Source organism: Periophthalmus magnuspinnatus, chromosome 14 (assembly GCF_009829125.3).
Source record: "Periophthalmus magnuspinnatus isolate fPerMag1 chromosome 14, fPerMag1.2.pri, whole genome shotgun sequence".
Classification (NCBI taxonomy): Eukaryota; Metazoa; Chordata; class Actinopteri; order Gobiiformes; family Gobiidae; genus Periophthalmus; species Periophthalmus magnuspinnatus.
In genome coordinates this window covers 21601352-21615601 of record NC_047139.1, presented here as the reverse complement: position 1 = coordinate 21615601, position 14250 = coordinate 21601352, and the positions used below count along the sequence as shown (strand labels likewise).

The following is a 14250-nucleotide window of genomic DNA, read 5'->3' as shown; positions in this document are numbered from 1 at the left end:
AGTACAGATACTAGAGCAAAAAAAAAAATCAAGTAAAAGTATATGAAAAAAATCTACTGAAGTAAAAGTAGCTGTTTAATAATGTACTTAAAGAGTAAAAAAAAAATAAAAGAATCTCCCACAGATCTTGAAATCTACTAAAACTTCAAATGTACAGATTTTGATAGATTTGTGCTGAATTTTGTTGAACAGAAACAACTGAATTGATTTTGCTGTTTTTTATTTATTTATTTATTTTATTTTATTTATTTTTTTTCCTGACTGTTTTTATTTGTATATTTTTGTTTGCTCAAATTATGACCGTGGTAAAAATAAACCCCTCAGATTTTTCAGCAGGTCTCAAACAATAATAAAAATACTTTTACTTTTTAGTCCAGTTCAAAAATGTAGTGGAGTAGAAAATACAGATGTAGTGAAGTAAAAGTAAAAAGTATCCACTTCAGTAAAGTACAGATACCTAAAATGTGTAGTACAGTACTTTACTACTTTTACTTTGTTACATTCCACCACTGCTGGTTATAGGGCCCATGTCACACACTGTAATGGTTCTTTCTGCGCAGTATGAATCAATAGTGTGCACACGTGTGATGTAGGAGCCTATTTAGACATGCTGAGCTCAGAGACACGTTGTTCTTACAAATGTATTCTTCTTCTTTTACCTGTCAGTTGTCATTACTTCACGCAAACCCAGGTCTGCCTTACATGTTAGACCACATGCCACTAAGTAGAGCAAATATAGTCTCAAAAGAGAAAACTAGCCTAGGTAAGACCTGTTCTTATAGAACTGTGAAAATGAACTAAAAATGAAACAATCACACATTGTTTTAGGCTTTAATGAGTTTCTGTAGCCTGAAAATAAACACAGACATCATTTTGTCCATGCCTTTGAATTTATGACTAAAACAATTCAGTATTACATATTGTTCATAATTCTAGGGAGTGTTTTTGGAGTTACATATATTTACTCTATGTCAAATTAATAAATCTTACTAACATGGTCAATAGTGTGAGAGACTATCTTTATCCACACAAATTAGTATTTTTCTGCTTTCTCTTGATTGTGGAAATGGCACAAAGAAGTATATATTTTAAGACCATTACATTTGCAGGGAGAAGTCTTGTCAGTCTTGTCACAGTTACACTATATAGACTATACATGTGATGATGCAGGGGCAGCTCCAGACACTTTTTGGAGGGCCCATGTTTTATTAAAGCTTAATTTTGCATTAATGATTATTTTAGCAGTTGACTAGTCAGCAATTACGAGATTAAGTCAAACAATGAGTTATTTTCAACAGTAAGATTTTTTTAAAATATGTTTAAAATATTTAAAGGTAAAATGTATTGACTGAAGCCTTCTTAATAGATAATATTTACAAATCAAATGTAAAATTAATCACAAGTTGTTTATTTATTTATTTTTTTACATTTTTATTTAATAATGCCACTGTCTTTGGTATGAAACATCTTTTTGCATGTGTTTAAGTCTGTATAATCCACATAATGTCCAAATTAGTCAGCAATGATCTCATTAAATCAGACTTATTCTGCAAAATTGACTTTTTCAGAACTTTTTACCATGTTGTTATAATTGTTTCCCCTTAACATTTTCTCGCCCAAAGTTGTATCTGGAGTGATTTGTGCATGTTTGAGCAATCTTTAATTGCTTATTTTCAAGATGCCATATTGCCAGCATACAGCCACTGCTCTGTAGTTACTTTGTTCTCCATTTTCAATTTTCTTAATCGTTGATATTCGTAAGATTTGTTGCATTGTCATTTTGGTACCAATGAAATATCCACTGCTCAGTTTTTGTGATGATGTGTACACCAACGTCAGCTCCCATTGAGCACCGCAGTTTAGTAACGCAAAAGTTAGCGGATTTGTTTTGTTTATTAAGTCGTTTTAGATGACTATTGCAATTTAAAATATGCAAATTATAACATAATGATCCACAGGTGTTATAGATTATAGCTTTATAACAGACATGAGCACAATAGGTAGGTTCTTTAAAGTAATCACTGCAGCTCTATTTTGAACACTAACTGTATGCTTGCAATTTGAACATTTCTAATAAAGATTGGATGTCCCATGAAAATCTGGCAAAAATCTGAGTGTTTACGGATGCACTGCCATACAAAGGGGAGACTGTCTCATCCTCAAGCCCCCTGGCGCCACCCCTATTATAAAGCTAAAATAAATACATGTTAAATTAAGACTGCGTGTGAGTCCATCGTGGGATCTTGGTATGTGTTTTAGTCCTAAAGGGTCTTGTTGGGTCCCTGGTGGTGTGGGCTGTTGAAGTGGTACGGCTCGTGGCGATAGTGACCGTGGGAGATGACCGGATGCTCGATGCCAACAGTCTGCAGCTCCTCCTGTTTGTGCATTCCCTCCAGTTTCACCACCAGCTCTTGGATGAAGCTCTGAAGGAGGAAGCACAAGTCAAAATGCAGCTAATGTTCAGTGTATTCTAGCAGTGGAAAAGATGTTATTGTTATTATTTAAAGGTCCTATATTACACAAAATTTACTCTTACTCTTGTGAGCTTTAAGTTATGTTATAATGTTGTTGTCTCATCAAAAATACACCCGGAGTTGTGTTTTGTTTCATTCACACATCTTTCAATAACCCTTTATTATGAGTTTGTCTGCATTTCCAAAGCTCAAAATGCTCTGTTACACCTTGTGATGTCATTAAGTAGTAGTCTTCAAATTAGCTACCTTTTACCTTTAGTTCATTAGAGATTGGAAATTCAAGGACTGAAATTATCCAAATGATTGTAGTGAAGGTGTGTGGAGTATAAAAACACAGTGGAGCACTTCCTGTATTACCACATGACATCATAAGGTGGAACAGAGTGTTTTCTGTTTGAGAGAAGATCTTAGCCTAAATATACAGGGTTTGTGTGTTAAATGTGTGATTGATACAAAACACAACTCCAGATATGTTTGTGATGAGGAAACAACATTATAACAAATCAGAAAACAGTGTAATATGGGCCCTTTAATGTTTCATTCAGAAATAGCATGAAACAAACAAGATGCACGTTTCCAAATGTTACAGAGATAATATGCAACAGCTGCCCAAAGGAGGCTTTTAGGGTGGTTAAAAAAAAATAATAATAAAAAATAAAAAATACAATTAGCTTAAAGTGATAGTATACAATTTTGTAAAGGTGGAAAGTCAACGGCATGATTCCATGGAAATAGAAAGTTAAAACTATACTAACATTCTCAAGATACATTTTATGCTATACTATGGAATATTATAGCCAAAAGAACAACATTTCCATGGAAACAAGCAGAAGGAGGCTCTCCTTCAGGCCAAATAGAGTCCTGTTTCACAGACGCAAGCCCACATCTCCCCAACCTGTTTTTCAGTGCAGTAAAAACATTCATAATGGAAAAAAAATATTTATTTTGGCAAAAACTAAGCCCGAATCATTACTTGTTGTGTACTAATTGTGTATTTACTTTTGGCAAAGTAAATACACAATATGAATGACTCACATTTCATAAAGCAGATCAGTAGAAGTGGGTGATAGTGAAATGAATATGAAATGAACATGTCAGTCCTAATAACAATATTCAGACAATATTATATCAGACTAGTAGAAATGTGTTAAAACCATAGACTATATATTTATATGTATAGTCTATGGTTAAAACATGTCTTCAAATGTATTAGTGGAGGTTTATGTATCAGACAAATGTGAAATTACTCACACAGTGCTGAAATATAACTTAATACCCTTATTTGGAAGTTTATTTGTTGTGTGAACGCACCCTAAACTTGACTATATCAGTATACAAATACATTTACATACATTTCCTTGAGGGAAGCCGTAGAGACAGCCTTAAAGATACAGTAGTGAAAAGACTGGAGTAGTACAGACACACCCTGATGATTTGTTTATATTTGCATCTTTGAATAGAGCCAGTGAAGACGTCCAGAAAGAGTGATTGTTTTAGAAATCAAATTGGTAGAAAAGGAGCAGAGAGCACAGAAAGGCTTTGTTGTGGGGGGACAGTGGGGAGCATGTCCAAGCTACAGAGCAGGCAATGGAACAAACATACCTCTGTGTTGTTATGGCACTTCTGGAAAACCTCCTATAAAAAAATAAAAGTTTAAATCTGATTGTTGTAAATGTGGTGACAATATTATAACAATTAAACAAATACCTGTAATTTCTTGACCCTTTCTTCATCATTTGGCATCTCAATAAGCTCGTCAATGTTCACCTCCTCTGGCATGTCACTCTCCTGTTTGGCAGAAAAAACAATACAGGAGATATGACTATGAAGGCATCTTGTCCCATGTGAAAGCTGACAACACTAGAACAATGGAAGTAGTAATATTCATGTAGTCTGAAGAGGAATAGAGGTCTCTCAGTGTGAACAACTAGCTTTTGTAATGTCCCATCCTCACTGGGACATTATGCTGGGGCTGGAATCAGGCCAGGACCAAGGGCCAGTCAGGGAAGGCTTTGGCTATTACTACAATTCTGAACCAAATGTAATTTAATTCAATTATTGATACTTTGCAGTGAACTTATGCATGTATGTCTACTGCACAATTTTCAACAGTTACCATGGTAATTATCAGGAAATAATTTAGCTCCATAAAATGCTTCTTTATAAAAGAAAAATAGATGTTTCTATAACTGTACAAACAACAATAAACTTAATATAAAGTATAAACATAGAGTAAAAGCATAGAGTTAAAGGGACAGTGCACTATGGTCCGGTAGAGTGAATAAACCAGTCTGAACAGATGCGTTTGAGTTTGGATTTGAAGTGTAGGAGTGAGTCTGTGTTCCAGAGGTCAGAAGGGAGGCTGCTCTACAGCTGTGGAGTGGAGCGGCTGAAAGCTCTGCTCCCCACGGTGATAAGGCGGGCAGGGGAAACCGAGAGCTGGAGAGCTTTTTAGACAATATTGTAATTTTCAATGTGTCTTACAACTCAAGATGTTTTATCATTATTTTTCAGTATCAATACTTACTTAAATGAGTATCTGAATTTTGATACTTTTAACAATAGCAATTATTAAAAACCTGTATTGTTTATGTTAATGAAATAGTAAAAGCCGTTTTGATTTTAGTTTTAAACTACTTTCTATTTGAGGTTTTTTATTAGTTTTGCTTTTATATGTTGCCAACCAACTTCTGGCTGTGTCTATACTGACTTCTTTCGAGTAAGTGTAAACAACATTCTTGACTTCAACAACATTTTGCCTCCACTCCCAGCATTTCCTTCTTGGTCTGAAACACTGGCCCATGACCTCTGCTCTCTCTGGCTGTTACTGCAGCTGATGCATTGTTTACCTCTGGGGAACTACAGCGCCTTCCTTTTTCTCATAATTGATTGTTACAACAGTTACGACACTGTCCATGTAAGGCAGTGGGACCGGGACAGATACAGATCTCTGAAACACATGGGACATATTGATGTTGCCATGTAAGGACAGGCATGTCTCCTCTTATAAACACATAATGCATCATCTCAGTTTATGATATAAATGTTCAATAGAGAGGTGTTATGTGCTAAATATTGTTCTCAGTGTTATGTAATATTACGTATTTTGTTATAGGCCCAAGCATACACTGTGGTCACTCCAAATATGTTCTCATATTACAATGGTAGACTGGATTAAATAGGCATTCTATGAAGTTTCATCATTAACTGTACTGTTTCTGTGCATTTTTTATATATCGTCTCTAAATTGCATTGTAAAAAATATTTTGTAGAAAGGTATACAACACAAAATGCTGCATTTCATTGGAATCAGCCCAGTAAACCTACAACTAATTCCAACATTTATGAGTCTCTCCTAAACACAGCATACATCACGTGGTCCCTTTTGTCATGTCAGGTACTGATAATCACTAGAGAGACATTATATTCTACTTATTTCAATTTCTTGGTATTAGTTAATATTGTGTATTTTGTGTTAGGCCACACCATGCATGACATCACTGTGTTTACTCTAAATGTATAATATATGTTCTCGCATTTCAAGCAGAATGAAGGCTATTTTAGGCTACAAATATAGACTAGAGTAAAGGACCTGTTATATGAGGTTTCTATGAACGTTTTAAAGAGGACATATCTAGTTATGTATAAACTTCATTGTAAAAAAGGAAAAAAGTAGAATGCCCTTATACCAAATGTTAACTAATTTTAACTTATACTGTTCTCTCCTGTGAAGCTGTTGGTCTCTCACCTGTCCGGAGTACAGCTGGTCAAGACACTCGTCAATCCACTTCTCCACATCCAGTCTCCTCTGCAGCTCTTTCCGGTTGTACTTGACCGTAACTCGCGCTTGTCTCTTGGGTACGTTGCCTCCATACAGCTCGTCAAACTCTGGATCAAACTCCAGAGCTTGGTCGCCGTCTGTCCCGTGGTCCAGAGGGGGACTCCCACACCGGTCTGCGGCCATGCTGTGTCTATGTCTGCGCTGGTCTGACTGGATCCTCCGCTCTGGGTGCAGGAGGGCAGGGGAGGGAGACAGACAGAGGTATTACTCGTGTCTGCTGCGCTCATTTCACGTGGGCACTGTTAACATAGAACCTAATTGTAATTTGAGTTAGTGAAATTAGATAAAACATTTGGAACTTGTGGGTAATCAAAAGTTGAATGTATATATTTATTTTTCAGAATAAACTGTGCAAAACTTTTTTTTGACTGTAATATCCATCCACATGGGGGCAGTGTTGCGACGTAATTGGTAAGGCAAATGCTTCTCAGCACTGTTATGGTAGTCTCAGTGGGCTCTGACCCCAAAAACATCTTTAGTTCAATATTTTTGCTCATTCTGCTGGTTCATGAACACGTCCATCTCTTCATTGCATATGAGGACAAGGAGCAACAAGTGCTATACCTGTAATACAATGCTTTCAAATATATTCATTAGTTAAAGGCCTAATGAAAATGCAACTATATGTAATTTTTCTGGAAGGGTGTCAGCCACCTGCTTTTCTCCGTGGAGATGTTATTACTTGTCTGTAATATTCCACTGTATGCCATTAACTTATCTTGCATTAAATTAAATTTACATGTGTTTTAATTGGTCAAATATGCCCTGAAAATGTACATTCTTATTGTGAGCAGGGTCGCCTCTCCACAGATCTGACATGTATTTGTAATAGCCTGTTTGTCTTGAAAGGTTTACTACCATACTCCGAAACATTCAAGGTAAGTAATAACTTCTCCATGGAGACAAGCTGGTGGCAGACCCTCCAACCAAAAAGTTACATAGTAGATCTTTAAGGAAAATACACATTTAGGCCCACATACTCCTCATTACAAACACATGCAGAGAAGATCAAACTGTTATCAAATAAACCTTTTTATTCAGAGTCACACACAACCACAACATGACAAACCAAAACATGAAAATATTTAACTCAACACAAACTTTGGCATAAACACAAAATGGCACAAAAGCAAGCACCAACATCAGTAGTATATAAATATAAATATAATGTTACAAAATGGCTGACTAGTGTGATAAAGCACATGTCCTCATATCCCTGCCTTTGACATCTTTGGGATATTTCAGCCTAGGCAGTCCCATTACATGGAGCGTTGGTCAGCATTCAGCATCATATAAATAAATTTCTACATATGTGACAATCATCGTGAAGCCATAAACTAAACTTTTGAATAAATAAATAATAGAATAAAAAAATGATGGTACGCACAAAGGAAGATTGAAAAGCAACTCAAAAGTACTGTGTCAAATCAAAAGAAAACAAAATGAACTGAACAAAGATAATAACCCAATAAAAAAACACATGTCTCGGGCGTGTTCGGCATGTTCGGCAAAACCAGAGTTTGTGACTTCAGCAGTTTGGTTTGTTTTTTGTAGGTCCGTAGAAAAGTGTATTGTTTCTCTCTTTGGATATTACTGGAAGAGCTCTGGCCCATAAAACATCTTTAGTTCAATATTTTGCTCATTCTGCTTACATTTTTATTGGTATACTATCTTCAACATAAGCCCATTTGAGCTCATGGATGTGTCCCTCTCTTCACAGCACATGAAGACAAGGAGCAACAAGTGCTATAATACATCTATACAGATATCCCTGTTATTCCAGTCATTCATCTGAGCCCTGGCGCAGACTCATCCCTCCACATAAAGTCCTGCCTATCTCCTCTGGACAGGCTGCTCTCCGCTGGGCTATGCCTGTATCCGGGCCTCCCATCTGGGCATAAGGTGAGGCTGAGTCGGGCTGTGCTGTTGCTGATCTTAAACAAACCGTTGGGTCCCAGGAAAGCATCCCTCTCACTGCTCTGGTTGTTGGCAGTCTCGAAGTCATTGTAAACTGCGATGTCGCTCAGTGGTTTTCTTCCGTGGAGCCGGCGACGCCTTCTCAAGAAGATGATAGCGACCACTAGCACAAGAACCAGGACGGACAGGATACAGGAGACGGTGACAGTGGCAGAGGAGGGCTGGGATGTCTGGAGAAGCGCTGGTTTGAAGGGTGGTTGCAGGGTGAACTCGCAGCTTGGGCCCATGAAGCCTTTGGGGCACTGGCACACTGGTCCAGAGAAGTGAGTGAAGCAGGTGCCTCCGTTCTGACATGGCCTCTCCCCACAGGCGTCGGAGCGGACACTGCAGTTCTTGCCAGTGTAGCCCAGTGTGCAGGAGCAGGTGTAGTCATTCACACCATCCTGGCATGTGCCCGCATTTTGGCATGGGCTGGAGGCGCAATCGTCGATGTTCACCTGACAATTGGCACCAGTGAAACCAGCCTGGCACCGGCACAAGATGCTCTGGCCAAGATCCAAGCACTCACCTCCTGAAAACATAAACAGCAGTCTGTTTAGCACCAGACCCACACTGAGAACTAATATTCAGCATTGTAATTGTCACCATCAGCCACCAGAGCTCACTAAAGGCACGCACCGTTCATGCAGGGCTTGTTGCTGCAGCGGTCTAACTTCTTCTCACAGTTGGAGCCAGTGTAACTGTTGGGGCAGCTGCAGGTGTATCCTCCGGTCATAGTCTCCACACAGGTGCCTCCGTTAAAGCAGGGGCCATCCGCACAGGTCATTGCGATGATCTCACAGTTTTTACCATAGAAACCTTGAGGACAGGTGCAAGAGTAATCATTCTCCAGATCCTGTTGAAAATGAAACAAAGCTATGTTATTGTCAAGTGTTACAAGATGTACATGACTGTAATAAAATACTTTGTAGTCAGTTTAATTTTGCTTTCCAAATGATATGATTGGACTTACATTACAGCTGCCTCCGTTCTTGCAGGGGTTGCTGTCGCACTCGTTGGTCTCCAGCTCACAGTTGGTGCCTCCGTATCCAGGGCGACAGGTGCAGGTGTAGCTGCCCTGCCCTGTGTTGGTGCAGGTGGCTCCGTTGGCACAGGGCTTGTGGTTGGTACAGTAGTTGAGGTCCTGGTCACAGAAGAGTCCACCCCATCCCTCCTGACAGTTGCACTGCCATGGCTGGCTGCAGGTCCCATGCAGACATCCCGGGTAGCGCACACACTCTGTGCAGGAGGGGCCCTGCCAGCCCATGCGACATGTACAGCCCCCAGGGGCCTCACAGTAGCCGTGCTTCTCGCTGCAGTCCGCTGAGCAGATGGCTGAAGAAAAGAGGGAGGTGTGTGATTACAATGGGCACGCCTTCTCAAACACTGGTATAGGCCCCTGCCTGACCCCTCCCCAGCCCAGACTTCACTGTTGGTTAAGCATTAAGCCAAGCAGCTGGTAGACACACCGCCCAAGGAAAGCGCTTTCTTCTTTTATCTCCCCCATCGCACACACACTCACATACACACACACAAGCGTACACAAACATCACCTTGAAATATGTGCGTCTAATGAGGTCCCGCTCTTTCTCTCATTGTAACAGAGGACAAAAGGCAGATGGGACACACAGACTCCCCTGCCTCGTTCAAATGGACATTGCTTTGGGATGTCACTAAGATAAAGGATATACTTTATGTGGTGTGAATAGACTTCTGGCCAATCTGCCCACTTCAAATAATCCTTGTCATTAGCTATAGAAAGGAGCTGTGATAAAACGTTTTCATGCATGCCTTCACCCCAATGAGCTGAACTTCACCCCAATGAGCTGAACTCTGTACTAGTGCTCTTTCTAATTAAGCTTTAGTTTTCCTTTTAATATATTATGTGTTCTATGATGCTGGTTATGTTTTCATTTTAAAGCACTTAGTATAATGTTCCCAATTTAAAAGCATTTTGAAAGTTTTAAATTCTCTGATTTTTTACAGACTAGAGATTACAGTCTGTCCCATTTTAATTATAAGGTTCTTCTATCTATGTTTTGAGATATTGATTATTTGAGATATTGAGCACAGTGGAATCAGGAAGTGATTTTTGCTCATATAAACCTAAAACTTCTCCGAAAACACTACAAAATCTTGATAAAAGTGTACAGCAGGTATTCAGGAATAAGAATACTAATTTTTAAGGAAAAACATCAGAACCTTATGAGTCTAATGAGACAGCTTGTATAGTTTACTTTCACACTGATGATTCACACTTACGCTCAGAGCAGTAGTTTCCCTTCCATCCCTCCAGACAGATGCGGTTGCCTTCTTCATCACAGGTGTAGTGCCCCAGAGTATCATCACGAGGCCTGCAGTAGTCCGCACAGCCATCCCCAAAGTAGTACTCATCACAAAACACATGGTAGGAGTAACGCAGCTCGCTCTGCTCTCCGAAGTGGACATCCTGGGACCAGTCTTCTCCGATGGCCAGTCTCCTCCTGGTGGCAAGGCGGCTCACCAAATTGTTCTGGTTTTCTAGATAATGCAACAAAAAGACGTTAATACATAGTTCTATATATAGACCTAACTCGAGTAGAATAGTGTAAAAATCATCATTGGATAACCATACCTGTGTATTCAGTCTGAGATTCTGCATTCCAAGCTTCAATAATCAGTGAAAATGTTCCCTGGAATAAAAACAATTGTGAGAATTCCACATGTCGATGGGTTTCACAGTGATAAAGTGAGTTGGGACTGTTGTTATAGCAATTAAAAAACTGCATATTGAATGGCCAACAGTCCTCAAAATGGGACCATATAGAAAGTTGAAACCCCTGATAAATGTAGAATAGATCCCAGCCCATAATGTTGTTACAGTTTACTCACAGGCCATTTGAAGTGAAAAGGCACTCTGATTGGTGCGCTGCTGGAGATGGACGTGTGGTCGGCGCGGATGACATTGGTGTGTCCGGTGCCAAAGGTGCATGGAGGCTCAGCGGAGATCACGTCCTCGGGGTGTTTCAGGCAGATTCTGAAGAAAATGTGACAGTCCCTGTGCTTTCTGCAGATGCGGTGCGCGGTGTGGAACGAGTGGATCTTGAGCTCGAACACTCCGGAAGACAAAACCTGTAAAATAAACGTGAATTGTATTATAAGTTGTGCGTCTTGTGCGTAATAGTTTACTTTCCAGCATTGCATTCAATAAAGATTCGCATTGTACTTACAGTGTTGACGAGCACAAGAGCCAAGAGGTATCTCAGATAAAGTTGAGCCATTTTTCAAAGTTTGTTGTTTTTAAGTTAGATGATAGTCCGCATTCGTTACGTTTAGGTCCTCAAGCCGAAGTGAAAGAAAAAAACGTGCTTTCAAGCTTTCAAAACCACTTAATCCCAGAAAAGTATAAAATCCTCGTGGTGGCTTCTTGGATTAGTTTCTTCTTCTCTTCCTTCTTCTCTTTCCTCAGCCCCTTCCTAACGGCACTTATCTTGTTTGTGTTCTGCTGCGTAAAGATGTGGAGCGCTTTTATACCCAAGGCGCAGCGTCATTGGCACGAGGCGGGGCACGGGGGACACCTCAGGGGAGCAGGCTGCTGACACATGGGGGTCTTGCCTGGAGGTTTGCACAGCCCACTCTACATCTGGACCCGAGCCACATTGGAATATGCATTAGAAGCTGGCGCGAGGCAGATAATGTTTAACCTTATCGCATGAATTTTAATCACCCAAAAATGTGCTGATGGAGGATGGTGTGTCATGGTGTTGGCAGCTATCCAAAAAATAGTACTGGTGTTGTAGTCTGGATAAACTATTTTTAAAAGTACAATTTGGGGGTATTTTCAGACATCAAATTGGTTTAAATATTTGTATTTCATTATTTTTGTACTGTACTGATTGGATTTATACATTCAGCTAAAGAATACTTCATTTTAACGCCTATTTTACGCATACTGTTTATTTTATCATTCATTATTTTTATGTTGTACCATATTGCCGTAGCAGATGCCTAGTTTATGAAGTTTATTCACTGACAATGGCAATACTCCTTTTTTGATTCTAACATGCGCAACAGTTGGTAGAAATCAGAAAAGCAAATGTAGTTGTTCTACTTTTTACTAAACCAACAACACTAAGTTTCTAGCTCTGACTTCTCAGAGTTGTTTTTCACTTTTTTCCGAGGCCAGTATTGTTCACAAAAGTAAGGAAGCTGTAAAGAATAGCACAGGGCTTTTCTTTCTTCACGTGCTGCCTCGTAATTGCCCTGACGCGTGTGGAGTGAATGCTCGGGGGCAGGTCCCAGTCTATTGTGTGCGCGCCCTGGCCTCTGCGGTTGTGGTCCACAGCCGTAAGTGTGTGCAGAAGTGTGGTGGGGGCTGCCTGGATGGAGGGGGTCTTCAAGAGTTCGGACTATCATGTTGCCTTTGTTTGAGCCTTATCCGAACAGCTGTATGGTAATCAACGGCACATGGTCGGCTGTGTGTGGGGGCTACTCACCCGGCCATTGTCTCCCTGAGGCGTCCACGCGCGCGCGCACACACACACACCGTTAAGCCCTGGAGTGCGAGTATTGATTTAGGAAAGAACACCTGTCACTGGTATGGAGATAAAGCAAAGTACATAAGTGTTGTTTAGACAGAGAGTCAAAACTGGCCTGATGGAGTAGTGATATAAGATTTGTACAGATATGTTAAAATGTTCCAGCGATTGTAAAACTGCACATTATGCCATTTTGTATTCTTACCACGTATTTTTTACTTTTTAATTGATGACTGATAGCCTAGTTTAATCAAAGTCAGCCAGTCTTAAACATATTTCAGTCTTAAAATAAGTCATGGAATAGACTTTTCCAATTGTTACCCAGCCTGCAGACTCATGTCTCGAGTAGTTGGCACATATCCCACTGCACAAGCATGTCTCCTGGTGATGCGGTGGTCTGTGTATTCGCTGAAGCGTGGTGCGGGGAGGGGTCGCGTGGGGGTCCATTCATATTAAAATGAGGGACAGAACGCGTGCCTGAAGTGGTGGCCATGCATATCTTGGCACACTTCTCCCAACAAGAACAAAAGACTCGTCCAGAGCGCGCCGTGGCACGAACAGCAGGCAACATAAAGTTGTGTTGCACTTATAGTCATGTTAACTCTTAACCCTTTATTGCCCCACTCAGTGACAGAGAGGGGCAAATAACTTCAGTCAAATCTGTTGTTGTTTTCTGTAGTTGTGGGGTTCTGCTTGTGTTGGAGTTGAAGCTTCAGTAATAAATAAAAAATGATCACGAGGTTAGGACTTTGAACCCCTAATATTCCATATCTCCATCACGCCTTGCACCATTGTGACTTTATTGCTGTTCAGACTAATATCTGTTGGCCGATATTGGGCAGATATTTGCAGTTTTTAGCACATTGGCTATTGACCTTACATTTTCAGCACAGGTCGATATTTAGTTTTGGGTGACCTGCTGCCTAAAGAATATGCATAAAGGTTTATTTGAATGCTTTAGTACCAACAGAGAGCAGCTGAAATGTGACTCCACAGCTCCCTATAAATTTGTGGTGAAGAAAGTGCTATGGGTGAGTTTTTAGTCAATTCAAATTACATAATTTGAGGAAAATGATTAAAATTGGCCCAAAAATATCGGCAGAGCTTATCGACCATGAGTTTGTCTGGATTCTAAATAATCAGCCATGAAAAAACCCATATCGGTCGATCTCTATTTCAGACCATCTGTGAAGTCAAACAGGTCCACTTTGGTTCTATATCCATGGCCTATGTAATGTCAGACAAGAGAGGCAGTAACCATATGTATTTTAACAGCTCTTTAATAGTTAATAAAAATACCTAATTATAAGCATGTGTTTTAGATCCTGTAGAATCTTATATTAATATTGTTTTTTTAGGGCTGTTGCAGTAATCTCTGGCCATAAAAATCAGATCCAATACTACGATGGGATTATTGGTGTATGTTTATATGCTCAAAAGATCTGATAATACAAAACTGGTG

General features: G+C 39.8%; 2 protein-coding genes across 2 annotated transcripts; both read right to left on the bottom strand.

Moving 5' to 3' along the window:
• Window positions 1-820: 820 nt before the first annotated feature.
• Window positions 821-6478, bottom strand: ppp1r14aa (protein phosphatase 1, regulatory (inhibitor) subunit 14Aa). Its single transcript, XM_033978581.2, has 4 exons — window positions 6223-6478; window positions 4182-4262; window positions 4077-4109; window positions 821-2423 (listed from the first exon to the last, which is right to left on the bottom strand). Exons 1-4 carry the CDS (start codon window positions 6436-6438, stop codon window positions 2262-2264), a joined length of 492 nt encoding a protein of 163 aa, XP_033834472.1. The 5' UTR covers window positions 6439-6478; the 3' UTR covers window positions 821-2261.
• An 853-nt stretch (window positions 6479-7331) lies between these two features.
• dlb (deltaB) lies at window positions 7332-11741 on the bottom strand. The gene is made up of 7 exons (XM_033979071.2): window positions 11481-11741; window positions 11143-11382; window positions 10886-10943; window positions 10534-10791; window positions 9245-9606; window positions 8911-9127; window positions 7332-8803 (listed from the first exon to the last, which is right to left on the bottom strand). The coding sequence occupies exons 1-7, from the start codon at window positions 11529-11531 to the stop codon at window positions 8103-8105; spliced, it is 1887 nt and encodes a 628-aa protein (XP_033834962.1). The 5' UTR covers window positions 11532-11741; the 3' UTR covers window positions 7332-8102.
• Window positions 11742-14250: the final 2509 nt, after the last annotated feature.

What these genes read in the sequence shown, in the direction of transcription:
- ppp1r14aa (XM_033978581.2), bottom strand. Translation starts at nt 6,438, where the DNA reads ATGGCCGCAGACCGGTGTGGGAGTCCCCCTCTGGACCACGGGACAGAC. An exon ending in ACCAGCTGTACTCCGGACAG is followed by an intron (nt 4,263 to 6,222) that starts GTGAGAGACCAA and finishes TCTGCCAAACAG; the next exon opens with GAGAGTGACATGCCAGAGGA. An exon ending in AGTGCCATAACAACACAGAG is followed by an intron (nt 2,424 to 4,076) that starts GTATGTTTGTTC and finishes TTCCTCCTTCAG; the next exon opens with AGCTTCATCCAAGAGCTGGT.
- dlb (XM_033979071.2), bottom strand. Translation starts at nt 11,531, where the DNA reads ATGGCTCAACTTTATCTGAGATACCTCTTGGCTCTTGTGCTCGTCAAC. An exon ending in CTCTTGTGCTCGTCAACACT is followed by an intron (nt 11,383 to 11,480) that starts GTAAGTACAATG and finishes TTTATTTTACAG; the next exon opens with GTTTTGTCTTCCGGAGTGTT. An exon ending in ATCTCAGACTGAATACACAG is followed by an intron (nt 10,792 to 10,885) that starts GTATGGTTATCC and finishes TGCATTATCTAG; the next exon opens with AAAACCAGAACAATTTGGTG.